General features: G+C 42.5%; 1 protein-coding gene across 1 annotated transcript in view; it reads right to left on the bottom strand.

Moving 5' to 3' along the window:
* The window catches only part of LOC115474252 (tumor necrosis factor ligand superfamily member 10-like), a 38,715-nt gene extending 26,681 nt beyond the window's left edge, over positions 1-12,034 (bottom strand). Inside the window, exon 1 of the mRNA XM_030209637.1 lies at positions 11,723-12,034. Within this exon, the coding sequence (XP_030065497.1) occupies positions 11,723-11,950 (228 nt within the window). The 5' untranslated portion in view covers positions 11,951-12,034. The remainder of the gene's footprint in view (positions 1-11,722) is intronic.
* Between the last annotated feature and the right edge of the window lie 1,453 nt (positions 12,035-13,487).

Below are 13,487 nucleotides of genomic sequence, written 5' to 3'. Positions count from 1 at the left end.
TTTGGGGGGGGCTTGGAAGTGGGGGAGAAGGGGGAGGGAAAGGGAGGAAGTAATAAAAGCGAATGATGTCGATGTTATAGTTGGTTATTGTTAACTTGCGGTTTTGATAAAGTGGATTGTATACAGTACTCAACTGTAATGTAGAAGTGTATTTTGTTCAATAAAAAATTATTGACTATAAAGCAAGAGAATAGTAAAGTTTTTGGAATCCAATAGATTACAGGACTTGAGGCAACATGGTTTCGCTAGATGCAGATCTTCTCAGACAAATCTGATTTATTTCTTTGACTGGGTGACTAGAGTTTTGGATTGAGGGAGAGCACTAGATGTGATGTATTTAGATTTTAGCAAAGCCTTTGACACAGTTCCTCTTAGATGACTAATAAATAAACTGAGTGCCCTTGGTATAGGCCCTAAAATGACTGACTGGGTTAGGAACTAGTTCAGTGGAAGACAACAGGAGATAGTGGTAAATGGAGCTCACTCTGAGGACAGGAATGTTACCAGTCGTGTGCCTCAGGGTTCAATTCTTGGGCCATTTCTTTTTAACATTTTTGCAAGTGATATTGCTGAAGGGCTGTCTGGTAAGGTTTGCCTTTTTGCAGATGTTGGTATCATCTGCAATAGAATAGATACCCCTGATGGTGTGGATAATATGAGAAAGACCTAGCAAAGATTGAAGAATGGTCCAGAATTTGGCAGCTAACATTTAATGCTAAAAAATACAGGGTCATGCATTTGGGCTGCAAAAAATGAGAGAATGATATGGTTTAGAGCAGTGGTTCCCAAACCTGATCCTGGAGGCACCCTAGCCAGTCAGGTTTTCAGGATATCCACGATGAATATTTATATGAGAGAATTGTATGTACTGCCTCTACTACATGCAAATCTCTCATATGAATATTCATTATGGATATCCTGAAAACCTGACTGGTTTGGATGCCTTCAGGACCAGGTTTGAGAACCACTGGTTTATAATGAGAAGAACTTTTGTGCACGAAAGAGGAGAAGGACTTGGGTGTGATCATATGTGATGATCTTAAGGTGACAAAACAGGTAGAAAAGGCAATGGCAAAACCTAGAAGGATGATTGGGTGCATAGGGAGAAGAATGGGAGGTAGGAAAAAGGAGGCGATGATTCCTCTGTATAAGACTCTGGTGAGACCTCATTTAGAATATTGTGTAGAATCCTGGAGACCGCACCTTCAAAAAGATATAAATAGAATGGAGTTGGTCCAGAGAGCAGCTACAAAAATGGTCAGTGGTCTTCATCATAAAGAGTATGGGGCAGACTTAAAGATCTTAATATGTATGCTTTGGAAGAAAAAACAGACAAACAGTGGATCCAAAAAAGTCCTCTCACAAATGGTGTTTTCCTAAACAAGGTCTTTATTTTGGATCAATAAAAGTAACCCGACACGAATCAAAGGCCTGCGTCAAGGTCTATCGATTTCCAATAGAGAATTAATCTTGCAGAACAAATAAAACACAGTTAACTTTCTGCTAACTGAGAAATCGCATACAGAGTCCTGCCCTGCTGTACAACCTTCTCTGTCAACAAAGGGTATGCCAAATTGTGTCGATTACTTTTATTGATCCAAAATAAAGACCTTGTTTAGGAAAACACCATTTGTGAAAGGACTTTTTTGGATCCACTGTTTGTCTGTTTTGGCTTTGGTTTCTCCTGTGAAGAGATCACCCTCTGTTGGTGTTGGCTGCTTTGGAAGAAAGCAGGAGAGGGGAGATAAGATAGAGACATGTAAATATCTACCTTGCATAAATGCACAGGAGGTGAGACTCCTTCAATTGAAAGGAAGCTCTGGAATGAGAGGACATAGGATAAAGGTGAAAGGGGACAGACTCAGAAGTAACCTGAGGAAATACTTATTTGCAGAAAGGGTGTTGAATTCATGGAATGGCCTCCCAGTGGAGGTGGTGGAGACGAAAACTGTATCTGTATTCAAGAAAGCTTGGGACAAGTACATTGGATCTCTAAGGCAGTGAAAGGGAGAGTAGATGGCATAGATGGGCAGACTGGATAGGCCACATGGTCTTTATCTGCCTTCATTTTTCTATGTTTCTATCTATGTTTCTAACTTTGCCCTCCTCTTCTGAGGTTTTGATAAATTCAACTCAACTGTCATGATCATCCCAATGCCATCCCTTCTGGAACAATCCTGTAAAAATACATATTTGCACTAAGCATTGAACTTCGTGTCTGTATATACACATGGAAGGCAGTTTTATAACAGTGTGCATAGATTTAGGCTCCTAGAGAGTTCCTGATTGGAGCATAGTCTATAAAGAAAAACAGGCATCTACTTCTTTTGATAGAACACTAGCATAACCGGGTATGTATTCAGAGCTGTAGTTAGGTGCCAGTACTTGCTTGTGCCTAGTCTCAGAATACTAGAAGTTACACACATATCTCTTATCAGTTATGTATGTAAGTGTGAGTCCCACTCATGCTTCACCCACATGTATACCCACCTATACAATACGTGCTATTGAAAATGTGTACACCTCAATCACTAGCAAATGATTCAGACAAGTTCCACTCGAATCCCACAATGCATCAACTGGTATTCTTCTTAAGAGATTCAGTGCAACAAACTTTATAAATCCATTTTAGTCCATCACAAGAGCATTTCCACTTTTATTCACTTTTACACATTTGGTGACCTCAGCAGTGCTCATTGTTCAAACCCAAAAGCATGGCAATGTATTTAGCACCATGCTAAATACATTGCCATGTTTTTGGGTTTGAGCAATGAGCACTGCTGAGGTCACCAAATGTGTAAACGTGAATAAAAGTGGAAATGCTCTTGTGAATTGAAAATGTGTAGCCAGATTTTTGGCACCTACTTGTGTGCACACATATTTGCCATGTAAATGTTAGCACCTTCTTTATAGCAAAAGCCAATAGCCAAAATAAGCACAAGGAGCTTTCAAAATTGAGAGCGTCTCAGCAATACTTTATTGATCAGACCCGACACGGTCCATGTTTCGGCAACAAATGCCTGCATCAGGGGTCTATATATGATATCTGATGCCAAAGAAACAAGTAATCCATTGACGGAAAACAAACTTGTCTTGAAAAAGACAGGCCCGCTGGAAGCTTTATAAAGAGATGCAAAAAAGTGTGGGAACAAAATATGGACCTGGTAAAACATTCCACACTAAATCATTGCCAAACACTGGCGTGATTACTGCTGAGTAAAAACACCTTCTTTATAGTAATTCCCCCATAATGGGGCTATCTCCAAAAATCATTTTCCTGGATAAATGTCTGCCTGCCCTCACTGCAGGTACATGTACATCTGATGTTTTGTTTTTTTTAATTTAGTATGACCTATTCCTTTGCCTTTACTACAGCTGCTCTTTTCTGCCCCCAGAAGTTGCCACCCTAAGCAACCTCCTGGTCTGCCTAATGATTAAGCCAGTCCTGCAATGGTCATGTATGTTTGATGTAAATACTGACAGGATTAGAGTTGCCTTCAGTCAGGAAGACCATGCCCTCTTTTGGTAAGACTTCCCAAAGCTGTCCTGTTGACTTTGCACTAGATCTGCAAAAAATACACAGACGATAAAGTTGCATATACTGGATTTCTAATGTATGCAAATTTATCTCATACATATTCATTGTGGTTATCCTAAAATCCCAAAGACTGTGGGTTCCCTAGGACAGATTTGGGAAGCCCTACCTTATAAACAGGACTACTTTGCTGCCAAGTAACAAGGGTGGACACTCCACACGTGGTAATCTTTATCATCACTGGATTATGATACTCACATTCTGAAAAAAATCATCTGACCTCAATAGTGAGCATCAGCATTCCTCTAGTGAGCAACACTTTGCAACAGAAACAAGCAAAATAAACTACAGTCTTATAAATAAATCATGAACATACCACACCCACAGAAACCATCCCCAACAGAACATAAAACGCTCTCACAGATTAGAACCTCCCTCAGCCTTCTACTAAACCTGACCCCATACCCTAACACAAATTAATTGATCCTCCAAAAGCGAAACAAAAAACCTCATTCTATCAATCCACTCAAAAAGGCCCGTGATTTGCTAAAATCTCAAGAGTTCCACACATTCCTCTTGACAGCCTGATTCCTGTTCCCTTATTCGTCCCCAACGAACCTCGTACTGTTCCTCAGTATTGACCAGGGCTTTTTTTTGAGGGGGTACTTGGGGGTACTGAGTACCAGCACCTTTTCCATTGTCTACTAAAATTGACCCATGGTCCTCATATTTAATGAAAGAGCTCAGGCTCTACATACAAATTCGGCCTTGTTATAGATTCTGTGACTGATTGCAGAGGACCTGGCTATTGTGGGGTGTGTCTCTCAATGATCACCCCACCTCTGAAGGATGGCCTAGCATTTGAGTACTGGCGCCTTTTTCGCTAGAAAAAAAATCACTGGTATTGACATACAAGAGGACAAATATTCACACAGGGAAATTTTCCTTCTGGAATCCTGCCCAGTGAAAAATAATTTCTAGTTAAGTACTTAAAAATATTACTAGTGTTCCATGCTAATGTGCTGGCTATCTCACTTGAAACTGTATCAAGGGTTTGTTTTCCACTGATAATTTTCATCCTGTGATTTTTGATTGCTGGTAGAGTTTTTCCATCCTATTAGCCTTGCCTTGGCTGCCCACTGAACAATAAGTAAAGTTTATAATTTTGTGTCTGGCTTTTAGAGTATTTCATGATGTGGGACCACTTTATTTAGGGTCCCTTTTACTAAAGCTTAGCGCATGTTAATGGAATTAGTGCACGCTAACCCCTGAATTTTACATAGTGCGACTTAAGTTGCGCACGCAAATACAGTCATATTCTGCATTTGCGCATGCAAGTTAATTAGTTAAGAAGCCAATCAATGCTGATAATTACCAATTAACAAGCAATTATTGACACTAATTGGGAATAATTAGAATTTATGTGCACAACTGGCTACATGTATTTTATAACATGATGCATGTAAGTTCTAAGTCACGTGGAGGGGCATAATCGAATGACGCCAGCTATCTACATGGACGGTCATCTATATGGCCGGCGCCGCAAAGAGCAGTCCCGAACTGTATCATCGAAAAAGATGGCCGGCCATCTTTCGTTTTGATAATATGGTTGGGGCAGAGATGGCCGACATCGGTTTTCGCCGATAATGGAATGCTGGCCATCTCAAACCCGGCCAAATCCAAGGCATTTGGTCGTGGGAGGGGCCAGCATTTGTAGTGCACTGGTCCCCTTCACATGCCAGGACACCAACCGGGCACCCTAGGGGGCACTGCAGTGGACTTCAAAAATTGCCCCCAGATGCATACCTCCCTTACCTTGGGTGCTGAGCCCCCCAAACCCACTCCCTAGAACTGTACACCACTACCATAGCCCTTATGGGTGAAGGGGAGCACCTACATGTGGGTACAGTGGGTTATGGGGGGGTTGGAGGGCTCAACACTTACCACCACAAGTGTAAAAAAAAATAATAATAAAGGTTTACTTTTTCCTTTCTATTTGCTTTATGTATCAATTTAAATTTCAATAAAAAAGGATTTACTGGAATATCTGATGTGGCCACGTTTCAGCCTCAGGCTGTATCAGGAGTAATACATCACACAAAAACGGTAGTTTCAGTAATAAACAATGAAATGGTAAAGGTGGCAGTGAGGACAGATAGCAATGGTTCCGGCAGTGATCTACTGCAAAAAACTGAGGGTACCTTTGGTACCACTATCTGGATCGTTACTTTTTATAGCTTGGTTGTTCACAGCTGGAACCATTGCTGTGTATGTCCATGTAACACGGCGGTTGCCAAACTGTGCACCGCAGCGAAGGGGTGCTTCGGCGCTTTGTTCCCTACTTTTCCCTCCTAAAGGTCCAGCATCTGCCGCTTCCTGCTTCTTCCCCTGCCACCGCTGCAGTGCTCACAGCTTAGATTTTCGGGCCGTCCACAATTCACACAGGCACTGCGGGGACTTCCCTGTGCTGCGTCGGGCCCTCACAACAGGAAGTTGCATCGGAGAGGGCCGGACGCGGCAGACTGGGAAGGCCCCGGAGTGCCTGTGTGAATCGTGGACGGCCCAAAAATATAAGCTGCGAGCACTGTAGCGGCAGTGGAGGAAAGAGAAGGAAGTGGCAGCGATCCTGGACCTGCAGGAAGGAAGGTAGCGAGTGATGCTGGATTTGGGTAAGGCAGAGGGCTGCAGGGAAAGGGAGACCTATGTGGTGGTGGTGGTGGGGGGGGGGGGTGTCTGTGTGCGGAGACCCATGTGGCTGGGGGGAGGGTGTAGAGACCCATGTGGCTAGGGGTGCGGAGACCCATGTGGCCGGGGGGGGGGGGGGGTGCCGTGAACTGAAAAGGTTTGGGGACCCCTGATGAAACATCTCAGCTGTGGTGACCCTTGAATCTTTAACTTTCCCAGAACTAAACATCTTTCCTTTTACCCCTCAATAATTCTTTTTTCTTCTATTGCCACATCTCTTCTTGTGATTAAACTTTCTACCATGGGTTTTCCCTGTTTGCATTGGTTATTGGAGTAAATTGACCTTAAAGATGCTTAGTTAGCTCATAACAGCCATTCCTTTTCCTTTCTGAACAGCCTCTGCCTCCTGGGTCAGTCTAAAGACATCCTCTGTGCCACTACAGCACAGATGTGGGCAACATGTCTGGGTCTGAATAAAGTCAATAGAAATGCTTTGCTGTCTCATCATTACTCCAAGCCAAACATCTGCAGAGAAGCAGAAGGACAGACACTGATACTCCCCAACAGTCTGACTCACATCTAGCACTGAATAAGGGCAAGTGCCAGTAAACATATCCACCCATCAATTACCACCAAAATCTAGGTCAACTATTTACTAGCTGGCTTAATGTGCACGTGAGCAAACTATTAGGTAGGTGAGTTCAGAAAATCTCATGTCATCATAACATAAAGTATGCCATTTCAAACCTGCTGATCAGGTCTCCCTGATCTGATGTGACACTAACCTAGTTTTCAGGTTGCCTTATTCATGCCACCAGCAAGGTCAGGTACTTCAATGGAATGTGACTGCTAAGTGACACGCCCTTACAAAAGTTAGATCGCAAGACAGGAAGCATTCCTTCACATACTGATACTGAGTGGAAGCCAGTGTGGTCCTGGAGTGGCTCTGCTAAATTGAATTATAACACCAACACAATCTCTGTAGATCATACAAGAAAACCAAAGGAAGTGAAGGTGGCCCAAACGAAGACACAACCTCAGGTCCAGATAAAAATCCTTTATTGACTGACCCGACACAGCCGTGTTTCAGCACAATGCCTGCATCAAGGGTCGTGGTCTTGCTGGAAAGCAAATGTCTCTGCCAAACTCATGAAATCCAAAAAACATATGTGTTTGAAATACCAGTTGGTGGTCTCACTGGAAAGCAAATATCTCTACCACACTCATGAAATCCAAAAAACGCATGTATGTTCGAAATACCAGTTGCTCAGAACAGTATGGCCTTCTGATAACAGCCGCTCTGTACGCACTGCTGCAGAGCAGCTGTTATCAGAGTTTCACGTAGTTCTGAGCAACTGGTATTCTGAGTATAAATGAATTTTTTGAACTTCATAAGTGTGGCAGAGATAGTTGCTTTCCAGAGAAATCATAACCCCTGATGCAGGCATTGCCAAAACACAGCCATGTTGGGTCAGTCAATAAAGGATTTTTATCTGGGCCTGTGGTTGTGTCAAATTGAATTATAAAGCAGACAGATCAGTATGCAGACCGAAAGATGAGTATTTATTTTTTAAATACTGGCCCCAGTGTTTAAAAAGAAATAAAATAGATTAAGCACCTCTTTCTGAATAGGCAATGGCACTGAATATATATGGAAAGTTTTTGCCACAGATACTTGTATGTATCAAATTAAACTACTTTTGGATAGTGCCAAGTCATTTAGTGTGATAGGATGCTTACAGTGTAGTTGCTAAACTTAGGTCCTGAAAGCAATGAGGAGAACAAGATAAAAAAGGGTAAATTATAAGAACGTAAGAATAGCCATACTGGGGCAGAATGATGGTCCATCTAGCCTGGTATTCTGCTTCCAGCAGTAGCCAATCCAGGTCACAAATACCTGGCAGAATCCTAAATAGGAGGAAGACTTATGCTACCAATTCTAGGGAAAGCAGTGGCTGCCCCCATGTCTATCTCAATAGCAGACTATGGACTTTTCCTCCAGGAATTTGTCCAAACCTTTTATAAACCCAGATACGCTAACAGCTCTAGCCACATCCTCTGTCAACACATTTCAGAGCTTAATGTTATTTTGCATGTAATTGTTTGTTTTGAATTTGTTTTATCATATTATGTATACGAAAAAATGTAATCCACCTAGAACATTTGCGATAGTGCAGAATACACACTTTTAAATAAATAAATAAATAAATAAATAAATAAATAAATATTCATTGAGTGAAATATATTTCCTCCTATTTGTTTTAAAAGTATTACCAGGTAACACTCAACGTGTAATTAAACTCTGGAATTCGTTGCCAGAGAAAGTTGTAAAGGTGGTTAGCTTAGTGGAGTTTAAAAAAGGTTTGGACAGCTTCCTAAAGAAAAAGTCCATAGACCATTATTAAATGGACTTGGGGAAAATCCACTATTTCTGGGATAAGCAGTATAGAATGTTTTGTACTTTTTGGGGATCTTGCCAGGCATTTGTGACCTGGGAAAGGGGGGGGGGGGGAGGGAATTGGGACTTGATATACCACCTTTCTGTGGCTTTTGCAACTACATTCAAAGTGATTTACATATTCAGGTACTTATTTTTGTACGAGGGGCAATGGAGGGTTAAATAACTTGCCCAGGGTCACAAGGAGCTGCAGGGGGAATTGAACTCAGTCCCTCAGGATCAAAGTCCACTGCACTAACCACTAGGCTACTCCTCCACTCTTGGATTGGCCACTGTTGGAAACGGGATGCTGGGCTTGATGGACCTTTGGTCTTTCCCAGTATGGCAATACTTATGTGCTTATATGCCAATGTGAAGCAAGATTCAAACTGTTAAACACTCAGGGGTCAATATTCACAACAATTTAACCAGGCAGGAGAGGCTCTTGTTTGGTTAAATCATTCTGAATATTGAGCCCTGAGTGTTTAACAGTGTGATTGTATGTGATGATCTTATGGTGGCCAAAAGACAACAGTGAAAGCTAGAAGGATGCTCGGGTACATAAGGAGATGAATGGCCAGCAGGAAGAAGGAGGTCTCTGGTGAGACCTCATTAGAAGTATTTTGTACAATACTGGAGACCGCACCTTCAAAAAGATACAAACAGGATGGAGGCAATCCAAGGGCGCCTACTAAAATGGTCAGTGGTCTTCATCTTTACGCAAATGGAGACAGACTGAAAGATCTCAATATGGATACTTTGGAGAAAGGCAAAAGAGGAGAGATATGATAGAGACGTCTAAATATCTATATGGCATAAATGCACAGGAGATGAATCAATTGAATAGAAGCTCTTGAATGAGAGGATGTAAGATGAAAATGAAATGGGATAGACTCAGAAGTAACCTGAGGAAATACTTCTTCACAGAAAGGATGGTGAATTTGTGGAACAGCCTCTCAACAGAGGTGGTGGAGATGAAGACTGTATTTCAATTCCAGAAAGCTTGGGCAAGTACATAGGATCTCTAAGGGAGAGGAAGGGTTAGAAGATAGAATGGATGGGCAGGCTGAGTAGGCCATATAGTCTTTATCTGCCTTCATTTTTCTATATTTCTATGGCTCTAATCACTTGGCTACTCATGGTGGAGTAGTCTGGTGGTTATAGCAGCAGACTATGAACTAAAGAGACCCGGGTTGAAATCCCACTGATGTTGCTTGTGGCCTTGAGCAACCCACCTAACTCTCTATTTCCTCAGGTGCAAATTTAGGTTACAAAACCTCTGGGACAGGAAAATATGCTTGGTCACTTTGAGCTACCACTTGAAAGGTTTGAGCTAGATACTAACAAAATAAAATTCCTGGGATCAACAGAGTATTCCTTATAGGAGAACCACTGGCATGGTGAGTATTGCTCAGATCAAAGGAAGGTGGCAGGAAGAACGTTGGCGTCAACAGAGATCAAAATGGGCAGCACTGGAGTTTCTTCCCTGCCTGGTACCAAGGAACACTAGAGCTTCAGCACACAGAATTTCAGAATTTATCCAGAGACTTCAGCTGTCAAATAATGGCTGTTGGATCTGAAGTATTAATGGGTGGCAGAAACCGTTTTCTAATCATTCCAATCACATAGATCAGCATTTGGCAAGGGGCAAGAAACAGAATCCCCTGCTTTTTAAGAAGAAGCAAGGGTTTGTGAAATCCATAGCAGCCCAGGAATATCGCCCTGCTTTAACATCTGACTTTTGCTTTCCGACTTCCCAGTCCAACATAAAGACTGGAAGGAAGGTTGCTTTCACTTTTGCACGAGACACGCTAATAGCTGCAGCCACAAGGAGGAAATGATTAAAAACAAAAATCAAACAACTCAATAATCAAACGGGGAACTAGAGAATATTCAAAGCAACCTAAAAGACTTTTGATTAATAATGCATCTTAACCTAAAAATCTTCAAATTAGAAATCTTAATTGGCTATTCTCTTTCTTTTTTTTTCTTTTACTAAAGGTAAATATACTTTTATTTAATTTGTGTACTTGGTTTGTTTACATACTTCTATGCTGCATTGTTATGTTTCGTGAATAGCTTTGGGTTGGTCTATATCCAAGGAAGGCGGAATACAAACATAACATAACATACAGGAAAACCTAAATAGAATCACCCTGTACAGTGACAGAACAACCTTCTTGCCTCAAGGAAGTCCTTTCTTGGGGGGGGGGGGGGGGGGGGGGGGGATGACATCCTGCTGTCCAGGGAGGACCACTGTTACAGGTAACTTCATTTTTCCCACTGTCTCACTTAAAGCATTATTTGAATATCTAGTCTTTCCACACAACAAAACCTTCAACATGAATCCTGTTTTGCGAAATCCAAAACCTAGACATTGAAAATAAATCAAAAAGTAATCCGTGCAAAGCAAGCACTCTTCCAATCAAACTTTCACAGTTCTCCAAATTCAGAGCAGGCTGAGCAGGGCAGCTAAAAGAAAGCCATTCAAACATGGATCTCACAGTGATGGGGCTTTTTTTTGAGGGGTGATCTGAAAAAGTAACGCTTTCATGTTAAAAATATATATTTTATATCTATTTTTAACAATTCCCTACTGTCATGACGAATAAGAGTTTTGAAATGAAAAGGTGAAATCCGTTAAATAGAAAAAATAGCTCAGGATGTTGTTTTTCAACGTCCAGATTTTCAAAAGGAAATTATTATTATTAAATTTTTTTAAGGAAGTAATGCAATGGAAAGAAAAACGATTAAAGCAGGAATGCCCGGAATTTTCTCTCTATGATTTTCAGCTCGATTTCTTTGTGTTTCCACCAAACGAACTACACGTTGCACTATTTAGGGGGCAAGGAAATTGTGCAAAAGGAAGGAAATGAGTTTTCCAAAGGCAAAGTCATCCTTAGCAAAAGCAAGGAAAGTCCAGCAGTAGGCTAAGCCTATTAGATGGAATCCGCAGCAGAAACCCACTTGAGCATGGAGAGACAGTCCCTGCTCGATAGAGCTTACCGAGCAAAGAGAAAGGCTTCCCATTATATTTTGATAACTTTCGCCTGCCCCGGACTCACCTTGGAGATGGACATGGTGAAGTAGACAAAGAGGCCGGTGGTGCAGGCAATCTGCAGGGCGAGGATGGACATGACGGCCATGGCCAGCCAGAGCGGGTTGCAGCCCTTCTTCCTCTTCACCTTGCCCCCAGCCTCCTCTTCCTTGCTGATTCCCACTTGCCCCATCATGCAGGCAGCCGAGTCGGCGCTGCCCGAGCGGAAATACTGCTGATTGCTCTGAGCAGCCATCTCAAAGGATGTGTCACCCACGCAAGTGTCACCTGTCTGCTCCCTCTGTCTTACAAACTACACAGGGAAGCCAGGAGGCAAAAACACTGGCTCTACCCCTCCACGGGTGAAGACAAAGTTAGTTTGTGGGAGGGGAGGAAGGGAGGGAGTGAACTTTGAAACAGGGAACACCCTCTTTCCTGGAGATTAGTGCATCTGAGCCCCAGGCGCAGGCATAGAGGGCGGAGACAGCAGTGGGAAAGTCACAGGTTTCTGCATAAGCGGGGACAGGACGAAAAGACACTTCTTTCTGTGTGTTTGTGCAGCGCTGCGTACGCCTTGTAGCGCTATAGAAATGTTAAATAGTAGTAGTAGTAGTAGTGGAAGGCGGAGTAGCTTGTAGTGAGGGTCTGTCTGGACTGTGTCCCGGAGCTGCGGAGTCACTTCACATTCCGGTCTGTATACATCTGGATCCCTGACTGTGCCTGTGACATACACTGACTAAACTCCCCCTCATTGCAGGAGGAATGCAATTCTTTCCCCACGAAGTCATTCATCATCTCTACGGATTAACAGTTATTGAAGGGAACCGGGGCTGATGCAAGGCTATTAGACACCCTTGGCAAATCCTTAGTCTTGCAGCAGACCTCGATTATCTAGATCCCTAGGCATAACTCTCTTTCCCCGAGGTTTTCAGAATTAAATTCAAAAATCATGATTACTTCAACGTACCAACCTCTCACCGAACTTCAGCTTTCTCAGCATTTTGAAGGCTTGGTACCTTCAGTAAGATAGCTTTTTCTTCAGCTTTTGCGGTGGATAAAGTTTGGAAATATACATACTGCTGTTCTGATAGCACAGCGCTGAACAATTTGGCAGCAAATTATAAGATTCTGTGAGTGACCCCCTGAGGCAGGCAACCTTGGCAGAAACACGGCTCTGTGTTGGGTCTGTTCTAGCCTGGCGCTACATCAATAAACCTCTTGTCTCGGACCTCCCTTCTGGCACCTTGTGGATTTACCATTGTCCTGCCCTTCTTTTTTTGAAAACACACAATTGGACATTCTGCCCCGGATTCTATTAATGCCGTGCAAATGTACGTGCGCTAAGTTGCTCACTATCCTGAGATGTGTGCGCAACTAAATTGGCTAACGAGTCCATTGGCACCAATAATTGGATGCTAACAATCAATTATAGCCGTTACTTGGCAACAATTTGCATTTACTTCTTGCTATGTACTGTAATATAATGATCCCCACACAACTCTTATAGCATGCAGCTCACAAGGGGGTGTGGCCATGGGAGGGACAGGGGTGGGTCAGGGGCATTCACCAAAGATGTATGCAGTATTACTGGATACTAGGGATCCAAGTCTAACTTATGCACCAGGTGTAAATCCGCGTACCCAAAATTTGGCAAAGGAAATTGGCTCTAAGTGCTATTCTAGATATGGCATGCAACTCAGAGCGCTGTTTATAGAATAGCGCTCTGTGCGATTATTTTCAGCACTATTTTTCGATGTCATTTACTGAACCAACATAAACGTCTGATCTCTGCA

This window comes from Microcaecilia unicolor, chromosome 7 (genome assembly GCF_901765095.1).
Source record: "Microcaecilia unicolor chromosome 7, aMicUni1.1, whole genome shotgun sequence".
Lineage (NCBI taxonomy): Eukaryota > Metazoa > Chordata > Amphibia > Gymnophiona > Siphonopidae > Microcaecilia > Microcaecilia unicolor.
Note: the sequence above shows the minus strand (reverse complement) of the source record. Positions and strands in the feature narration are given on the sequence as shown.